Below are 18,462 nucleotides of genomic sequence, written 5' to 3'. Positions count from 1 at the left end.
AGGTTCCTTAAGCTCACCTCCCTCTGACTGCCTGTCTGCCTGTGGCTCCCAATGTGTGTCATGGTTCACAGAATGCTCCCTGTGTACAAACAGGTCCATCCCTACCCATGGCCTGCCTGTTCCAGCCTGACACTTGACATGCAGCACCTGTCAAGAGTCTGCTTAAACACATAATAACACCTCTGGCTGCAGGTTATTTGCATTCTGTTGGTGATGTTAGCATGACTGATTTTTGTTGCAGCATCCATAACTCTGTAGAAATGCTCAATTATTCAGTCTCAGCCAGTTAAGACACTGCCCATTAAATCAGCCAACACAATTGTAGGGCTGTGAAAAGTCACAGCTAATTTGAAATTTTATTAGCTCTCAGCTGATCTTATTTACTGCAGAAGCAGTGTCTGAAAATCAGCCCTTTGCTTCTGTATGAAGCTGTAATCCTTGACACCTTTTGGGTGCTGTGTGGCAGTGAGTGAGGAACTTGGAAGCTGACTGCACAGGACACAAAGGAGAAATGAGACTGCAGTGGGATTTGTGAGCACTTTGCAGCCAGCAAGTGCAGCAACAGCTCAAGGAGAGCCTGGATAGCAAGTAGCCCCATTGCTGCTGAGGAGTAATTATTTTGCAGGAATTTCAACATTTCTGGTTGGTTTGGGCAGATGTAATTTTTTGCATGCATCATAACAGACAAATGTCATAAAGATCATGATTTTCAGAAAGTGATGGGTCACGAGCAGTGTTTGAAAGCCAGATAATTTTAGCTCCTCTTAAATTTGGTATCCAGGTGACTATTTGTGGAAGGCAGTTATGATATGGAGTATCTTGTGAAATTCCTGAGTAAGGTCAGCATTTCCATCTGTTGTCATTATCTAGTGTAGCTGTTTTGGTAGTTATAGTGAGTGTTTAAAGTCAGTTAAAATCAGGCGTTCTGCAGCTGGTATTATGCAAATGTTACACTCATTAGGCCAAAGTCCTGCTCCAAGAAGACACAGATACCTTTGGAGTTCAGCCCCTTCCATGAAACAAGGCTCCCATGGAGAAAAAGCTGAACACACATTGTAGCTACAAAACTTTAATGAGAATTGTGGTTATTTCATTGGGTTGTGCTGACACTTCAGAGCCCTTTGGGACTGGAACAGATGTTTTGTGAACAGAAAATAAAAAGACAGTCTCTGCTCCCAGGGAGTTTACAGTCTAAAGCAGTGTTTTGAAGAGCTCACTACTGGGGTTTGGTGGATTTGCAAGCTTTCAGGGAGTCAGAGCATCATTCTAAAAAAAAAAATTGCAACTCCACCCACAAGATACAAGCTAGATGAGCCATTCCAAAATAAAACTCATTGTCTAGTGATAAACAGAGTGCAGATTACCTGATAAAAATGGTCTTGGTCCCCTAAAATACAAACCTGGCTGAAAAATTTTGAGCTGTTCTATCTTCATTGGCAGAAAAGGAAGGGTTTCTGCTTAGCCCAGTTCATTCTCATTCATGTCCCTCTCTGAAGGGAATGAGCCAGGGCTCACAAGATGACCTGCAGAGGTGCCATCCAGTCTGATTTATTCTATGATTGCATGAATCTTAGTGAAAGATGCAAACCACTGAATACATTATTTACCAGATGTGACAATGTCTTGCCAATGGCTCCCTTTTCACAAGAACAGTGGTTTGATTCATCCCATGGTAACTCTAAGTTTATAAAAAGGTGTTTATTTCATGGCTTTATGACATGAAAGTTTAAAGTTTATTTCATAGCTTCATGCAATGGAAGTGGGCAAAATAGTTTGGGTTTGGTTTTAGCAGGACTGTCAAAGGACATATATGTGTATATAGAATGCATAAGTGGTCTCAAAGATGTAAAAATTCCTATTGCATGGAAATAAGAAGGAACACAAGAGATGTCTTAAAATCTGGCTTAGTGACATGTCTCTGAATTAATTTGATAATTGGAAGGAATCCATGATTGAAGATGTTTCTCTAGGGATCCCTTGGAACTGGTTGTTGTATCCAGCCCTACTCAGCATTTTCATTATTGTCTCAGAATGTAGTTTACTTCTCTCCTGGTAAAATTTTCAGGTCACCTGAAACTTCAATATGGTGGTAAATAATGTACCCAGATCATTTTGACACAGAGTAGTCTGACTCACATCGCTGCAAGGTCACAATCAAACAAAATATATCATAATGCAGCAAAATGCAAAATAGCCCTGGGAACAAAGAAAGAATGTTCTACTGGAGAGCTGAGAGGTTCTTGAAATCAATGACTCAGAGCAGGATTTTGAGCTCACTTGGAGTTAGTTGTCTCAAATGAATTCTCAGTGAAAGGCTTTTGCACCCTCACCTCTGTGAACCTTAGAAGTATAGAATCCCCAAAACTCTTTGGAGAAAAGGAAGTGGTCTCATCTCTGTGCCCAATATTGCTGACATAGTGCTGTCTCCAGTGTTGGTGTCCACACATAACAAATGTGAAATTACTGGAAAGAGATCAAAGGATGTCACACACAAAAAAGTCTAGTGGATGGGAAATAAACCTTAAAATGGGAATTTTGTTCTACCTCATCTGTTCAGAGAAAAGATTTGGAATGGATTATTGTTTGTATGGAGGTACTTGCACATGGAAAAGAAGTCAGAGCATGCAGGGCAGAAGGAACTATTGGTAACTTCATGGACAAAAGCCAAACAAGACCAGTCGTGGGATACTGGAGTTAAACAAACCCATCCTTGAAATAAGACACAGTTCCCTAGCAGTAATTAAGCATTCAGAAGCTTACTGGAGGAAGTGGTTGACTCACTAATCAGCTCTCTTTGGTATATGAGATATTTTTCTAAAACACAGGCTTCAATCCAGTTCTGTGAGGGAAAAAAAATAAACAGCCTATGGTTATAAGAGGTCAGACAAGCTAATCATAGTAGCCTTAAAACATATGAATTGCAGTAATCCCCTATGCAAGGCTTTAAACTTTCATGGAGATAATTCAGCCACACATTTGTTCTCTGCTCTGAAATGTCATGGTCATATTACAGTTATATTTATAAGTAAGGGAGCTGTCACTTTTTAAAACCAAGAGCTGTATAAAGGTGTCCATTACTAAGAACTTACTGTGCAGCCTACTTGTGCTCTAGGGGCTACTGGAATTAGGAATACACATGCTCTGTAGCCATGCTGCTGCAAAACTTCGGGTGCAGAGGGCGTTGATCCCATGTTCATCTCCCTCTGTTACCTGTCTCTGAAAAATTTGCAGTGATTTCTAATAAAAATTCACCTTTATGCTTTATGCATTTCGAAGGTGTTTTGAGTTATAACTTCATATTCTTTTTGTTGGAGAATTAAACCCAGAGTTTTATTTTGCTCTGATTTTTTTTTTTTAAATTAATCCATGCAGCTCCCTGAACACCTTGCTCTTCATGGGTCAGGAGCTTCTTGCAAATGTCACTTTATCCTGGCTTTTCTGATGGATCCAGTGAGAGGTATCAGGGCATGGGAAGTCATAGCTTTGTATACTGTCATTATATCTCCTGGCAATTCACTGTAGGGCACCACTTGGATGACTTTTGGATCATACCATAAAAAAACCACCAAGAGAACAGTATGCACATGGAGACATCACTACTTATGATCTGGTTTGTAGGTTAACTCTTGCTGTTCTGCATGACTCAGACAAAAATAGCCATTACATTTCCTAAGCTAAAGAAATGCTTTGTCCTGAAACTGCTCTTGGTATTAGAGGGAGTTGAGTAGCTAAATGCCATTTCAGCCTCAAGTGCCTTCACGAATTTAAGACATTAGTGACAAATCTCTCTGGTGTAGTTATCCTCAATTTGTTCCATATATGTTTAAAACGCATTAGTTGAAAAGCTTATCTGCAGATGAGTCCTCATCATTCTCACCTGTTCAAAACATTGTCCTCTGCATTTATTCTTCAAACATTTTATCTACAGTTTCCTGCAAAGGCAACATTTTCTTGCTGTTTTGCAGCTTCAGGCCCCAAAACACATTTCTGATGCCTGGGAAAAAGACAGGTTAATGAAGAGGTATGGTACAGCTGGTTTACCATCCTTTCAGTTAAGTGTCTGTAGCCTTAGAAAACATTATTAATGTGTAGGAGAAAAGACAACATTTTATCTTGCTTGAAACTGTAGTCAATATAGTAACAAGGCTGGTTTCTTTTTTTTTTTTTTTTTTTTTCCAAGTAGGTAGCTGTGGCTAAGCCTGTTACATCTATGCAGGTCTGTATTCTGTGGATACTCTCTCAAACTCCATCTGAGATTTGACCTTCCAGAATCCTACTGATCTAATCATCCACAGCAAGTAATTCTTTTAATGGGCAAAGAAACTCTAATTAGTTCTTTTTCATTATCACTAGCAATCAAAAGAAAAGGTCAATGGGTAGGTCTAGTGTCCAAGACGAAAAATTTTTGTGGAAATTGTGTAAGGAGTTATAAAGTTGTAGAGATGTTAGGACAGACAGAGTAAGGGTAACAGATGGGATTCTCCAAAGCACTTTTGCTGGCCTAACAGTGCTCCCATTACCACGAATGGCAAGTGCAGAGCACTTGTGGAAGTGACCCAGTGTGTCTGTGTGTGTGTGTACGTGTCCACAGAGCAGGTACTCATTGTGTTTGACACTGTGCTTGGACACAGGAAGCTCTGGGAACCCCAACCAGGCTTGTTGTTCAGCTTTCTGTGTGTGAGTAACCACACGAAATTATGTCAGTGATGTTTTAAACACTAAACTATTCCAAGATTGGAACAGGTATAACTCAACAGAATCCAAGTCCATGGTATGTGAGCCATCTTAAATACAATAGAATATCAAGAACAATAAAAGATCAGATTTCATCTTATTTATATTGCAGTAAATACAAAGCAATGCCAGTAACATTGTGAAAGGACTTCTAATTCATACTGGTAAATCTGGGACAAAACTGATGCCTGCAAACAGTAATAATGGCAAAATGTCTTGTTTTAATTTACTGCTTCTTCGAGATAAAAAATCCATTATCCTAAAACTAAAGATTTCATCCCACTTCAGGAGGGCACTACCTCTCAGGACAGTGTTGCTTTCCAGGCACGTTCATTTCTTGCCTCTCTGCTGGAGTTGTTAGTAGGATGCTTGCTGTAAAGGTGATTTCTGTGATATATGGAGCTCCCAGCAGCTACACAGAGACCAACCACTCATTTCACATAGGTCTGTGAACAGCCATCACATGGTAGTAATTTTCATTCACTGTCAAACTGTCTTGCTTGAACTGATGAGTTGGAAGTGAAGGGCTCCATATCCCATTACCCCAGAACAAAAACATCCGGTTCCCTTATCTGATTTAAAGATCTGTCTCTACTACATGCTAACAACTTTTATTGCTGAATGTGATGCTTCATCAAACCTCTTTTGAGGTTATTTTGGTATTTCTTTTCCTGTCACCGCTTTTTACTGTGCTGTTTGCAATGAGCAGTGGCATCTCAGAATGAATGGGGGGGTGGGAGGGGAAATGGTACTGTCTGTGCCTCTGATGGCTTGACAGATATGCAAACCCTCATTTTACAGGAGTGCACTCAGCAAGTCTTTTCATGTGTGTCCACTGCTATTATTGTTGTTACTATTAATTTAATAGTGCTGGAAAGTGCAAGATTTATATCCTGAGAGTTTGAGGTCATCTGTTACTCTGTATTGGTATCGAATCAATGTGACCAAGGTCAAAAGAGATCAAACCTTCCCAGAAAAATCTCCTTTACTTTCTACTTTATTTTCCTAGGTTACGTGTATAGATCTCTCTGCATCCATGGTAGATATCACAGCTTTATTCACTATATAGTCCTACTGAAACCAAACCTGGTAGCTTTGGTGTGATGCAATGTGTCTGTGATTTGCACAAGGAACAGGAGTAGGGTACAGAAGTTGTGTATTTTGGCAAAAAAACCCACATGACAATCTTTGGGGGAAATGACCAAGTTGTGGAATGCCACATCCTAGGATTAATCTAAAACATGCTTTTTCTAGGGCCCAGTCCAAAAGATAAGTTTTCATATGTTACATACTACTGCATATTTATGTTATATATTAAAGTATATTTTAGGTTCCTTGTGCTTTTGTGGCTGAACATGCTTTATTCAGTGTAGATGAAAATCTGCATTTCTCGACTGTGTACACTGGAAGGAGTTCTTGCACCCTGAAGTCTGCAGCACTCCATGTTTCCATTGCTCTAAAATGTTCCTTACCCTTCTGCAGATGGGCTGGTGGATTGCATGGACCCAGACTGCTGCTTGCAGCCACTGTGCCACATCAATGCGCTGTGCCTGGGCTCCCCGGACCCTCTGGATATCATCCAGGAGACACAAGCCCCCATCTCCCAGCAGAGCCTGCATTCCTTCTATGATCGAATCAAGTTCCTGATCGGCAAGGACAGCACTCATGTCATCCCAGGGGACAATCCTTTTGAAGGCGGGTAAGTGAATTTGGGGGTTGATTTAAGCTGGTAAAGCATAAGCCACTTGGCCATTTTAAGACATAGAATGGCAGCAAGATGAAGAATAATGCAAATTGTTTAAGCAAACTAGATGCCTGAAGAATTCTGTGGCTGATGTAGTTCTGCTGACTGTCTTTTCACCTACAATTTCCTGCCAGCCAGTAAGGCAAGATGCTTCTCTCACAACACGAGCAGTTGCATGTTTCCTCACTTTCCTTATTTCAAGGAGTGGAAGGCATCCATTCAGCTCTTCTAGATGAAGTGACTGACATTGTGCATAAGTACCTCCTAAAGAGCAGTGGCAGATCTTCCTTTGACAGAGACAAAAGAGAAGGAAACTAGAATGCTATTTGAAATCAATAGTGTGAATGTTAGAGACCTCGAAAGAATTGAAAAAAATCGTACCATCTATGGAGGGCTGTTAGAGTAATTTGCAGTATAAGCCATCAGGTTGAATATAGATTGTTTTTTAAATCAGTTCTTTATTGCTGCAATCATCATCAAGAAACAGGAACTGGGGAACAAAACATAGCAGTTCACTTCTGTGACTACATCTCAGCAATTTGTTTTAAGTATATTCCTGTTTGTCAGGGCTGGTCATCCCTGAAAATCATTTCTTGTAGCAGGGTAACTGGGGTGTCAGATTCCTAGATCATTCAGGGTCTGCCCTGAATGTTGCCTTTCAGAAGTAGTGACCCTGATCCTGGAGGTGGCTCTCAACACTGAGGTTTGAACTCTGTTTAGCTTCACCCAGTCATGAACTGCTTACTTTCAGCTTTCCCACACACAGCAGTTAATAGGTTGGCACTGAAAATATACAACCCTCATTTTTGTGTGGGTATTTATTTCAGCACTTGAAATAAATCTCAGGCCTCTCTAAATTTGACATAATGCTTTTCATGAAGGGACACTGCCAGCATCTCTTGGGTGCCACCTCCCATGTATCGCCTTTTTGGGTAGTCTACAGATTGACATCATTGTCACAGCAGTATCAGGAGATTGGCCTGCTGTGATATTTTCCCTGATAACTTCTTGCTTCCAATGTCTTCAGGGTCCAAGAAAGCTGGCAACAGTGACTCAGATTATGACCAAACATTATGTTGCAAATTCTTGTCCTTCATTAGCATTCTGAAGATCACAGATACTGGATACTGAACAGTCTGGACTCTGGACTAGTCATTGTGATTTGTTGCTGTAAAATCAGGCTTCAGAATATGAAATAGATTATGCTCACAACTGCATTTTTCTGATGTATTTAGGGCAGCAATTCCTCAACATTTCTGCAGAGGACTCTGTTATCAGGTCCATATGTATCGTTTCCGACAGGCAGAGAGTTTTGGTACACACACATCTGTGTTTAGTGAACTTTCCATACAACTAATGAACTATAGGAATCTTCTTATTTGTACAATAAAAAATAAAATTTCAGCTTCTCTTTAAGGGCTACTTGCATTCAACAGCATACAGAGCTGAGGGAAAATAGTGGGATTTTCCAATATATATAGTGAATTTGTTTCTGAGAGTACCAGCAGAGGACCAAATAAGGAATGTGTCATTTAAGGTCACATAAATTTCTACAGGAATTACCTGTGTTTCATAGGTCTGATGATAGATCTGTATGTAGGAAGGATCTACTAACCATCTGTAGATGTTCTGCTAAGGAAAAATTCAGAATTCAAAAGGAGCACCTGCTAGCACAAATGTTTGTCTGGTATGTAGGTTACTGGAGTGAGGGAATGCAAAGATTCAGATCAATAGGAAGGGTTTTAATGACTGCTTTTGATGAAATGCAGTGGAAGTAATAAAACTTGTTCTATTTAAGTTAGGATGAAGAATTACACAGAGATAGCAATGATTTATGAGGTTTCCATTCTCGAATTATCAGCATAGGGTGTGTGCCACTAAATATGGTCTACAGATACATCACCTCAAGCTGTGACTATTGCATCTGTCAAGTCAAGTATCATGATTCACAAGACTGATTGCAAGTAACGTTGACAAGCTTCAACAGAAGGTATATTTTCACCTGGTCCAGGCTCATGAAAATGTTGAAAACATCACTACATTTTTGGGATTTTAAAAGACATCACATGTTTCTCTTAGTTCTTTAAGATCTTATAGATCTGAATAGACTCAACTAGTACAAGGGTTTTCTGCTTAATTGGCTTCTCTTTGTAGTTCAAATTTCCTGTTTCACTACGCAGAAAGCTGGACCTTTGAGCAGCTCCCCTGGTCACCTTGGAAATGACAGTGCTTCAGCAGTAGCCAGTGACTGATGTGTGGGGAAGCATGGTCTGGGACCATCTGGGATCCAGTTAGTCTGGACAGGCAGGACTACCTGTACTTGCATGTGTGGATATACCCTTTATTCGGATTTTGTCACTGAAACTCCACCAGTTGCTTTTACAACAGACAGGTGATAATATCCCTGCTGTCCATGGAGCTGCTCAGTGTCTATAAAAATCACAGCTGCTGCTGGGGGCAAGATGAACTGTTCTCATCACTCCTTGCAGTTGCTGGCTTAAGAGTTTGTCTGACAGGAGGCAATTATTCTTATGGAGGGCTCCTGCATCCTGCTTTAGGACAACCCTCTCCCATTGCTGCTGAGATGATTCATTAAGTCATCTCCTTCTTGGTGTAGATCAGGACTGTAGGCTGTTGATCATGGAACTTCCTATATCTTTCTGTCCCAGTGCCATCATCCTCATGGGATAGGGCTAGAGTTGGATCCATGTCATTTGCTGTGAGCAGTCCCCTGTGAGCAGGCAATACAGAGGTGACATGGATTTCTGTGTCCTATGTGTCTGCTATCCTGCCTGGGCACCAGTGGCACAGGCACACTCATCATTCAGGTCAGGAACTACAGCCTGCTTCTCCAGGCCTCACTAGGTCATAGCTGACTGATTTTCACTCTGGGGGAACCCAGGCACCTTTACATCCCTGTCTGGCCTGTGCAGAAGTGGCAGCAGTGTGAAGGAGGTGACTGACTATCTTTGCAATATATGTCCTGAGCTTCAAAACCACAGCTTAGCCACTCTTCAGAGAGAACAGCAGTGCAGATCACCTAATGGATACAAATAAATGAATGTCTTGTGACAGCTAGCCTTTGAGTGAATTTATTATTGAATTACATTCTGGCTTTTTAAGAACAAGCAGAGCTGACAAGCTCTCACCAGTGCAGAAGAAAAAGAAAGACAATGATAAATTACCCTGATAGATAAAGGCAAAGACCTTGTCTCTTCCCAAATACCAGCAATTATATATTATTCATGTTCGGGAAGAAAAAATAATCATTGCCCATATTGAAATGAGTGTTTATGATGATAAAGCAAGTAGCTAAATTAAATTCTGAATGTGCAGAATGTCTTTTCACATCATTTTGATGAACAGATAACAAGCACTCCTCTACTACTTGGTCGTTCTTGTATTGATTTTGAAACCACTTACTCTTACTGTTTGCTTTGTCGTTTTTAAGATGTTCTTAGTTGTCCATCAACATAAGGAGCAGCACAAGATGCAGTGGTGTCAATAAGTTGACTATAAAGTAGGACATCTGATATATTTGTTCTCTTTTGAGGGACAGTGCCAGAAAATGGCAAGAACAGGCTTTATTCTCCTCCTTTTTTGAGGCAGATTGTGTATATCTACTTGCTGCCAGTAGTATCAACCTGTTCTGATTACTTGGGCAGCTGGAAATAACCATCTGAGTTACATGAAACATCAGAGAGCAGCATCTGTTATTAGCTGCAAGAGTAGTCCCTGATTGCCCTCAGGTCGGTAATGTACATACAAAAAGTTAATTTTGATGATTTAAAATTGGATCAGAATTAACTTTGCACATTTTTTCCCACTACTGAGTGACAAGGTATATGTAAACATGTCACTCAACCTTCCTGTGTCCCCTCTGTGTGCCAGGTAGAACAATGTACCTTACTGATCCGGGTACAGGGCGGGGGTTACACAGCACGGTTAGAAACTCAGAGAGACAGATATGCTATAAATGCCTGTGTGCACTGTTTCACTGCAAAAAAATAAATAAATGAGGTCTATTCCCAGAGTTAAATTGCATTGATCCCAAGTCCCATCAAAACCAAAACTGTGAATATAGATCATGGCCAAAGAAAAGCTAAGAAAACGGCGGGGGGGGGGGGGGGGGGGGGGGGGGGGGAGGGGAAGGGGATCAAAATATTTTTTCAGAATGTTTTGGTAGTTTCTCTGACTGGTCAGTCCTAAATGATTTTGAGGAATATTGCTATGTTTTCTTGGTATCATCCTTGAGGAAGTTTGCCAAGAGAAACTGTGGCTGCCCTATCCCTGGAGTATTCAAGACCAGGCTGGATGAGGCTCTAAGCAACCTGGTCTAGTGGAAGGTGTCCCTTCCCATGGCAGAGGGTTGGAACTGGATGGTCTTTAATATCCCTTCCAACACAAACCATTCTCTGATTCTATGAATGTGTTCAAAACATCTTCTCTTTTCTGTTCACACATTTTGTTCCATTCATGGAGGACTGTGGGTTCACCCCAGCAGATCTTTGTGAGGTTTCTTCCCAAGAAAAACAAGGTGCTCTGTCTTTTGTGTATTTTTACATCAAGAAAAGTGTAACTTTGATGCAGCAACATAAGAAACACTTTTTTAATTGAAGACAAAGTTAGAGGTCAAAGAACCGAAACTTACCAGGTGTAGCTTTATTCTGATGATTTCTCCTGAGAAATCTGGCTAGTCCAGCCCTTGGCCCTCGCCCAACTCCAGGCAGAATTCCAGGCGGTTCCCGTCAGCAGAAGGAAATTCTCTGGGTCAGATGCACCCACTGAATGCAGACACCCAGAAGTGATGCAGGAGCTTAGGGAGCACAGCAGCTCCGTGGGTTAGGACAGCTTGGAATGCTGCATCTGTTTAAAACTGTCCTAGAGGTAACACAGCATCCAGTGTTCTGAGGGTGAGCACTCATGGCACAGCATGGTACCTACATTAATGGAAGCAAAGTCATATTTTTCCATATTTTAAACCAGGCTAACACAGCAAGTCTTCAAACCCTCTTCTTCCCAGCGTTATTGTCTTCCAAAGGCATCATTCTTCTTTTGATGCTTTCTACTTAAATGAACTCCTTATTAGGCATGTCATAGCTTTTTGAAATACAGAATAACAAGGAACTTCTACAAAACTTACTGGTTTTTATTTTGGTAATTATTCCCTTCAAGAGGGATTAAGAGCAAAGCATACTTTTAAAACTTATCTTTCCTGTATATAGGGCTTATTTTTTCCCAATGTTTGCCATCTGATTTTGAATTTAGCATAACATTATTCCCATTAGTAAATTAATGCAATATATGCAGCTACTTAGATCAACTTTGTGGAATTTGTAAATGCAGGACTTCATGAAAGCAAAGCTCCCATCCATATTTATGTTCTTTTCCATAAAATAGTGTAACCACAATGTTATTATAGTCTTCTTTTGTAACTGTCAGTAGAAGGAATGTGGGTGGACTCAATGATCCTCGAGGTCTTGTCCAACCTTAATGATTCTGTAATTCCATAAGTCTTGTGTACAGTCATTGGAGAGCCTGGGCTGCAGCTTTTTAAAAATATTTTTAAAACATTAGATATTTATGACCAAGCACAAAGTGAGGAGTAGGATCTTCCTAGTGTGATTTGGGCATGCTTCCAGGGCCCAGCGAGGCAGCTGACAGAAACGCTGCACCATCCTGCGCCTGGAATTAAAAGGTCTCTGGTGATGCCTGTGTCCCAAGGAGCTCTTGGAGTGTGCAGAAAATAGCTCATTAGGAGGTTTTTTTCATGCTCGCAAATTTTGAAGTCTTGAGATTTAAGTACCTCCCAGATTACAAGGTACTGATGTGTAGTTTTGGATTTAGGAGTCTAAACTATAGTGTAGATGTTGATGCATTCTCTTGGATCTGCACGTAGATATTTGATTAATATTTATTCAGTACTTAAGTTACTTCCCTCTGAAAAAGCTGCCTTATCTGGAAGAGACTGTTCCCTGAGTGTGATGTTTATTTGCTAAATAGGTTAAAACTTCCTATATACAAAAGCAGTTTTACAATCCCAAACATAAAATCTTCTACATTTTATTGGACATTTTTTCCTAATTCCTTTGATTGTTACAAATCTATCAGGCAGTTTATATGTAGTTAAAGAAGTTTCGCTATGATCATCAAAAGAGAGATCATTTTGTAGTTAACCTGGAAATAATGTATTTTTCCTCCTGTCTGCTCGATTTGGTTTTCATGGTGCCTCAGATTCAGTGAGAGTCTGTGCTTTTATTCCTGTTCTTCTGCAGAGCTGAATATGTGGCCAAAGCTTACAAAATAAATACCAGATGTAAAATACTGTAATAATGCAGAACTACTAAGTTCTGCAGACATTTTTAGTGAAGACTTGACATGAATACACTATTCATCTCCAAAAGTTATGGCAGCATAAAGTCTTTATCTCTCATAGAAATAATGGCTATAAAATGAGTTCTGAAAAATCATGAAATAAGCATAATTCAGTATTAGGTGGAAAAATTATTTTGCACCTTATATACTACTGGACACTTGATTTGAATTGTACAGACCTAAAAAAGTATGAGTGTGATTCTGTTTCTTTGATATCTTACGCAAAGCAAGAGAGCGTTTCTTTGGTTTTACTGGAGAAAAGGAATCATCAACTCCTAAAGCATTAGTCAATCACATTGTGAGTAAAAGGATTCTTCACTGAAACTGCAGTAAAGCACAGCCCTACTTTATTATGTGTTGCATTTCCTGTAAAACTGTGTTCTAAAATACTTCCATTTAAACAGTTGGAGCCAGTTTTACAATTTCACAGATGTCACCAGCATCTTTTCCTTTGCTGAGTAGCCTTCCCATATCCCTTACCCTCCCACCTTACCATTATAGCTCAGCTGAGAAATCTTGAGCTGTGAAAACAGTGAGTCAATGAGGCATAGAGACACAAGATGCTCTGGATGGCAGGAGTGGCATCTCTTTCCAAGAGTGGCCAGATTGCTTGGCAGGCCAGAGAGCAAGATTGTGCTGTCATAAAGAGAAAGGTTACACATCGAGAAGGTGAATAATGTTCAGTTCCAGGTAGAAGTTGTCAAAGCAAGAATTTTTATTCTTTTATTTATTTAACTTTTATTCCATGATCATGGAGTTTCTCAAAGTGGTAGGTGGTCCTCAGAGGACATTTTGTTACCAAGCTGTCCTGCAATAAAGATCCCTCCTTTTCATTTTGGAGGAGCTACAACCAGCAGCTCCTAGAGGCAGTAAGAATAAAATCTGCATCTAGAGATGTTACTATAAATATTGATTATAAGCACTTCTTTTTTGACTTCAAATACCAACTTCATTAGCCACATTTATAAAAGTGTCTGAGCATCATTTGGCTTTCCCCCTGTCCTTCTTCAGACAATTTAAGTAATGGGTTTTTACTAGAGCTTTTCATTCACTTGGCTTTGCTGTGTCTTTCATGGAATATCTAAATACTGTAGAAGGCTTCTTGCAAAAGGTTAACAGCTCAGGACCATGCCCACATAATTATCAGCATCTCCTGATCCTTCAGAGATGAGACCTTTTAAGTATCTTCACTGAGTAGGTTAAACAAACAGGGCAGGTTCAGTTTCTATCTGCAAACAACTTAGATTTGACTCTACTGATTCTGTTCAGAGCTCTTAAAAACTTTGCTCTTCATGACCCATTCTCCCTCTCCAGGGTCCCTCTTCAATCAGCAGCTCACAAAGTAGAATGGCAGGATCTGTTCCGAGCCATATCTGTCAGTGCCACTTGGCAGGTCCCCATTTGGGATATGGCCAAACATTAGTGCACTTAGTCCCTTTGTCGCATTGACACCAGCATTCTGATGCTTCCCTTAGTGTAAACTCCCCAGATAAGCCTCATCAGTTATTTAGAATCCTAGAATATTTTGGGGTGAAAGGGACCTTTAAAGGCCATCCAGCCCCTGCCATGAGTAAGGACATCTTCAGCCGTATCGAGTTGCTCAAAGCCCCATCTGACTTGGCCTTGAATGTTTCCTGGGATGGGGCAGCCACAACCTCTCCAGACAGCCTGTGCCAGTGTTTTTCCATCCTTATCATAAACTGCTTCTTCCTTACATCTAGTGTGAATCTCCCCTCTTTTAGTTTAGAACCATTATTCCATTCCCTATTACATGAACCCTGCTAAATCCAGCAGGACTGTATCCCAGCTGCCCAACATGTGCCAAACCCTTTTAGAAACTCGTTTCCAAAATTCACTCACTGTCCACAATAGCATAGGGGTCTTTCTGGATGACTGCTGTTCAATTTTTATTTCCTATATAAGTGTGCCTTTTTTTCTTTTTAACAAGGAGACCTTGAGAAGGATCATCTGCATTCTTTTTCCTTTCCTTAATTCCTTAATTCAGATGGCAGCTAAGAACAGTACATAGGTTTTGGCTTTAAGCTTTTCTTACAACAAAACTGAACTAAAAAAGCCAGACAGATTGACTCAGTTCAAGGAAAGACTGTCAGGAGATTTTTCTCCACAGTTAGGAGGCTAGTGGGCAGTGCTGTTTTTGCAGACAGCTTTTGAGGGAAATACTGCCACAAGCAATGAACTTGAACATCTCTATGTTCTGATCTTTTCTCTTTTTCTTTTGTCCTTCATCTGCCAGCTCAGGCATTTTCTCTGTGTCCGTGTGCTTGATCATGATGCCCTTAACTTTTACCTGGAATTCTACCAAGGGCTCTGTCTATCCTGGTACAAGACTGCCCTGAGGTTGTTTGACATTAGACAGGTGCATTCAACCCAAAATGGTTGAGGCACATTTTGCTTTATCCTCTCTTACTCTCAAGCAAAAAAGGCCACAGCTAAGGCTAAAGACAAGAGACTGTAGCACATCTGTACTTCTAGACATCTATCAGACTGAGCAGATGAGTGCCAGGAAAATGTAAAAATCCCTATGCAAGGGATTATGAGATTACTACATTTATTCTTCTAATGTCTCTTTAAGGAGGGGAATGTTATTTTGCAGGTGCAGAAAAGAGACATAAACAGACCAGCTGACGTGACTGGTGTCACACAGAAAGGCTGTAAAGATTATTTTTCATTAATAACATTCTTCCCAATGAACTATAGCTTGCTGGATTTTTGTTCTATGGAGCTCTGTTGGAGTTTTATCCTGAGCAGAAGGATAAATCCTATATATATGTGTATGTATATTTATATATACCAATAAAATATGAAAGTGGTAAGTTCAGAGAGATTTATAATGTTAAATTAAAATATTTATTATTAATAACTTGGCTGGGGATGGCTAAGCAGTCATGATAACCATTTTCACACACTGAAACCTTTAAACAGGAAGGTCCAGTGAGGTATGTTGGAATTATTATGAGAAACTGATTGGAGTGAGATTTCGCATGGCACCTGTCCTCAGTCAGGGAAATCAAGGCAATACATTTCTTGCAGAAAAAGTGGGATTTAGGATGTATGGAATTTTCTTCTTACAGTGAAAAATGCTTAGCAGAAACAGTGTTTTTCCTTTCTTTTCAAATGCCAATCACAGTGTCACCAGAAAACATCTGTGGGTAAAGCCTGTTGGAAGGACCAATGCCTAGGTTGTGAGACACCGGATCAGAGTTAGTATTAAAGACAAATCTTTAATGTGCTCCCATGAGGTGAAATGGCTTTTGTGGAATTTACTTTTCTAGCTTCTGTTCTAAGGCTGGTTTGGTTTGCTTGAATTTTGTTGACAGTCTGTCAAACTTTTTGTCTCTGAGCAATAGGAATGTAAAAGCATCAGTGTACCCCTGTCTGTCTTGCCACTGTGGCCCAGATTTTACCAGAAAGACTTAATTTAATTTTCTTGGGAATAAAGGATAACTTCACAAAGCAACAGTGTAAAATTGATACACCATCTGGCATTGTAAATAGCATTTTGAAATTATTTGGTCTTTCAAGCAAGTTTTTATGGATAAATAAAATATAAAAAAGGAAAAGTCTAATTAAAGAAGAGGAAAAATTGAGACTGCTTTTCCTTGTAAAACAAGCATGCATACAGGCTCATGTAACAGTGGTGAAGGAAACAAAACAAACAAAAACAAACCGAAAACCAGAGGCAATAGGTGGAATCTATTAATAATTTAATGAAAAGATGAGTCTCAGGCTACAAGAAATCAAATTTTGTTCAACTGCAGAAAACACTCTGAACTAGCAGGCCTGGACTGATGGAATAAATCTCTTCCATTAACATGAGAGATAATTTTATGTAAATGTATTTGGAGACCTTCTAGCAGAGCTGAGCATCTTAGCAGTACCACTTAACATCTTTGCGGGGTAATTGCATTTAGACCAAGGTCAACTGAAGGAAATAGCTGACTAAATTAGCATTAACCAGGTTCCTGGGGGGCTTGGGGCATTGTAGACACTCGATCTTGCCTCCAGAAAGGACATGTTGACACTGGAGAAGCCAGCTGCTTCCAATGCACTGTGTTTTATTCAAGTGGGGCAAATTTTGTCACCCAGGGAAGATTTGAGACTCATCAGGGACTGTATGGTCTTTCCTCCAGCTTCCATCTCTACTTTGTTTAAATTGATTCAGATTCATGCATCTTGCTCCAGCTTCTTTTTATCACTGTGGGTTGGGAATGATGTCCCCATACTGGTAACATCTTTTCTTAAAGCATGGAAATAAAGCAATGGTTATAGTCCTCAGGAGGGAGGGGGATGCAGCTGGGTTTGTTGACAACCTGCTTCTCTGAGAAGAGACAGCCTCCAAATCCATGAGCACACAGGTGTGCTAGCAGGGTTGGATGAGTGCTAGGAAGCATCAGGCAGAATGGGAATGAAGTCTCTTTCCAAAGGAGGGGTGTCAAATGCATTTTCTGCAGCTGCCAAGTGAGAGGAAGCTCTTTGTTTGTCCACCTTGTGCTGGTGCTTGTTGTAGAAATAGTTGTCAGGGATATGTAGCAGGGCAGATGCTTGTGGATATAAAGCACATCCCCAATTTACTGAGGCAAGGGTCTAGGCCAGTCTCTTTGCACTGTTACTTAGAACTTTAAAACTCCCTGGGCATGTGTTGTGTGTAGGGCAGCAGGAGAGACACCTGCAATATGTATTTTTTTTCCTTGCTTTGACCTCTTGGAAGAAAAAAAACAAAACAGGTGGAAATGTTCTTATTATGTTCACAGAAATGTATGATCTTGTTCTCATTGTTTTAAAACATTTGCAGTTGCAGTGTTTACTTGAATATGTGGTACAGAACACAAATTCCTTTGTACTCAGGTCGAAGTATTCATGAAACAGTTTGCAGTGATTCCTTGTCTTCCGCAAAATGTGCAGCCCATTTGATGAGAAGCTGAGAGGAGACAGCTTTAAACCCATCATGTGGTCTCTCTGAAGCATAGAAAAAAAGATAGAGCAGAGTGGAGCAGATCATGAAAAAATCTGAGAAGAGAAAGCCTAGGTTCTGCTCTTGGCTCAGAGATGTGCTCAGACACATTCGCTTTACACAAAAATTGCTCTGCAGATGGTGACCTGTTGACTTCATTGGGGTTATTCCAAGCATTGACATTTTTCCAGGCATATTCCATGGCATCATGATCCTTTTGAGTTATGCTCTACCTGTCTGTTAGAGAGTGATGTGCGTAATACTGTACTGGATTATTGTTTTGCAGTTGTTGTATGTGGAAAGCTGAGTTAGAGCCCTTAATGGGAGAAGAAATAGAAGTATTAAGGATATTATTCCCCTCATTAGCCCTTTTCCTGAAAACATTGAAGACCAAGTTAGATGGAGCTCTGAGTATACCAGTCTAGTGGAAGGCAGGCAGATTGGAACTAGATGATGTTTAATGTCTCTTCCAGCCCAAACCATTGTAGGATTGTAGGATTGTTAGCTCCAAATTTAGTCCAAGTCTTTTCCTACAGGACTCCTAAGAAGTCAGTAATGATACATGAGAAAAAACTCAGTGACATAAAAATCATTTCTAGTATCTAATTTTCCTGTGACCTATTCCAAAATTATATAT

General features: G+C 40.2%; 1 protein-coding gene across 2 annotated transcripts in view; it reads left to right on the top strand.

Moving 5' to 3' along the window:
- Positions 1-18,462, top strand: part of TENM4 (teneurin transmembrane protein 4) — a 338,879-nt gene that overhangs the window by 240,163 nt on the left and 80,254 nt on the right. For both annotated transcript variants that reach the window (XM_066341254.1, XM_066341256.1), the window contains exon 14: positions 6,217-6,433. In XM_066341254.1, coding sequence (XP_066197351.1) covers positions 6,217-6,433 — 217 coding nt within the window. The remainder of the gene's footprint in view (positions 1-6,216; positions 6,434-18,462) is intronic.

Source organism: Sylvia atricapilla, chromosome 2, assembly GCF_009819655.1.
Source record: "Sylvia atricapilla isolate bSylAtr1 chromosome 2, bSylAtr1.pri, whole genome shotgun sequence".
NCBI classification, from domain to species: domain Eukaryota; kingdom Metazoa; phylum Chordata; class Aves; order Passeriformes; family Sylviidae; genus Sylvia; species Sylvia atricapilla.
This window is presented reverse-complemented; position numbering and strand designations above follow the sequence as displayed.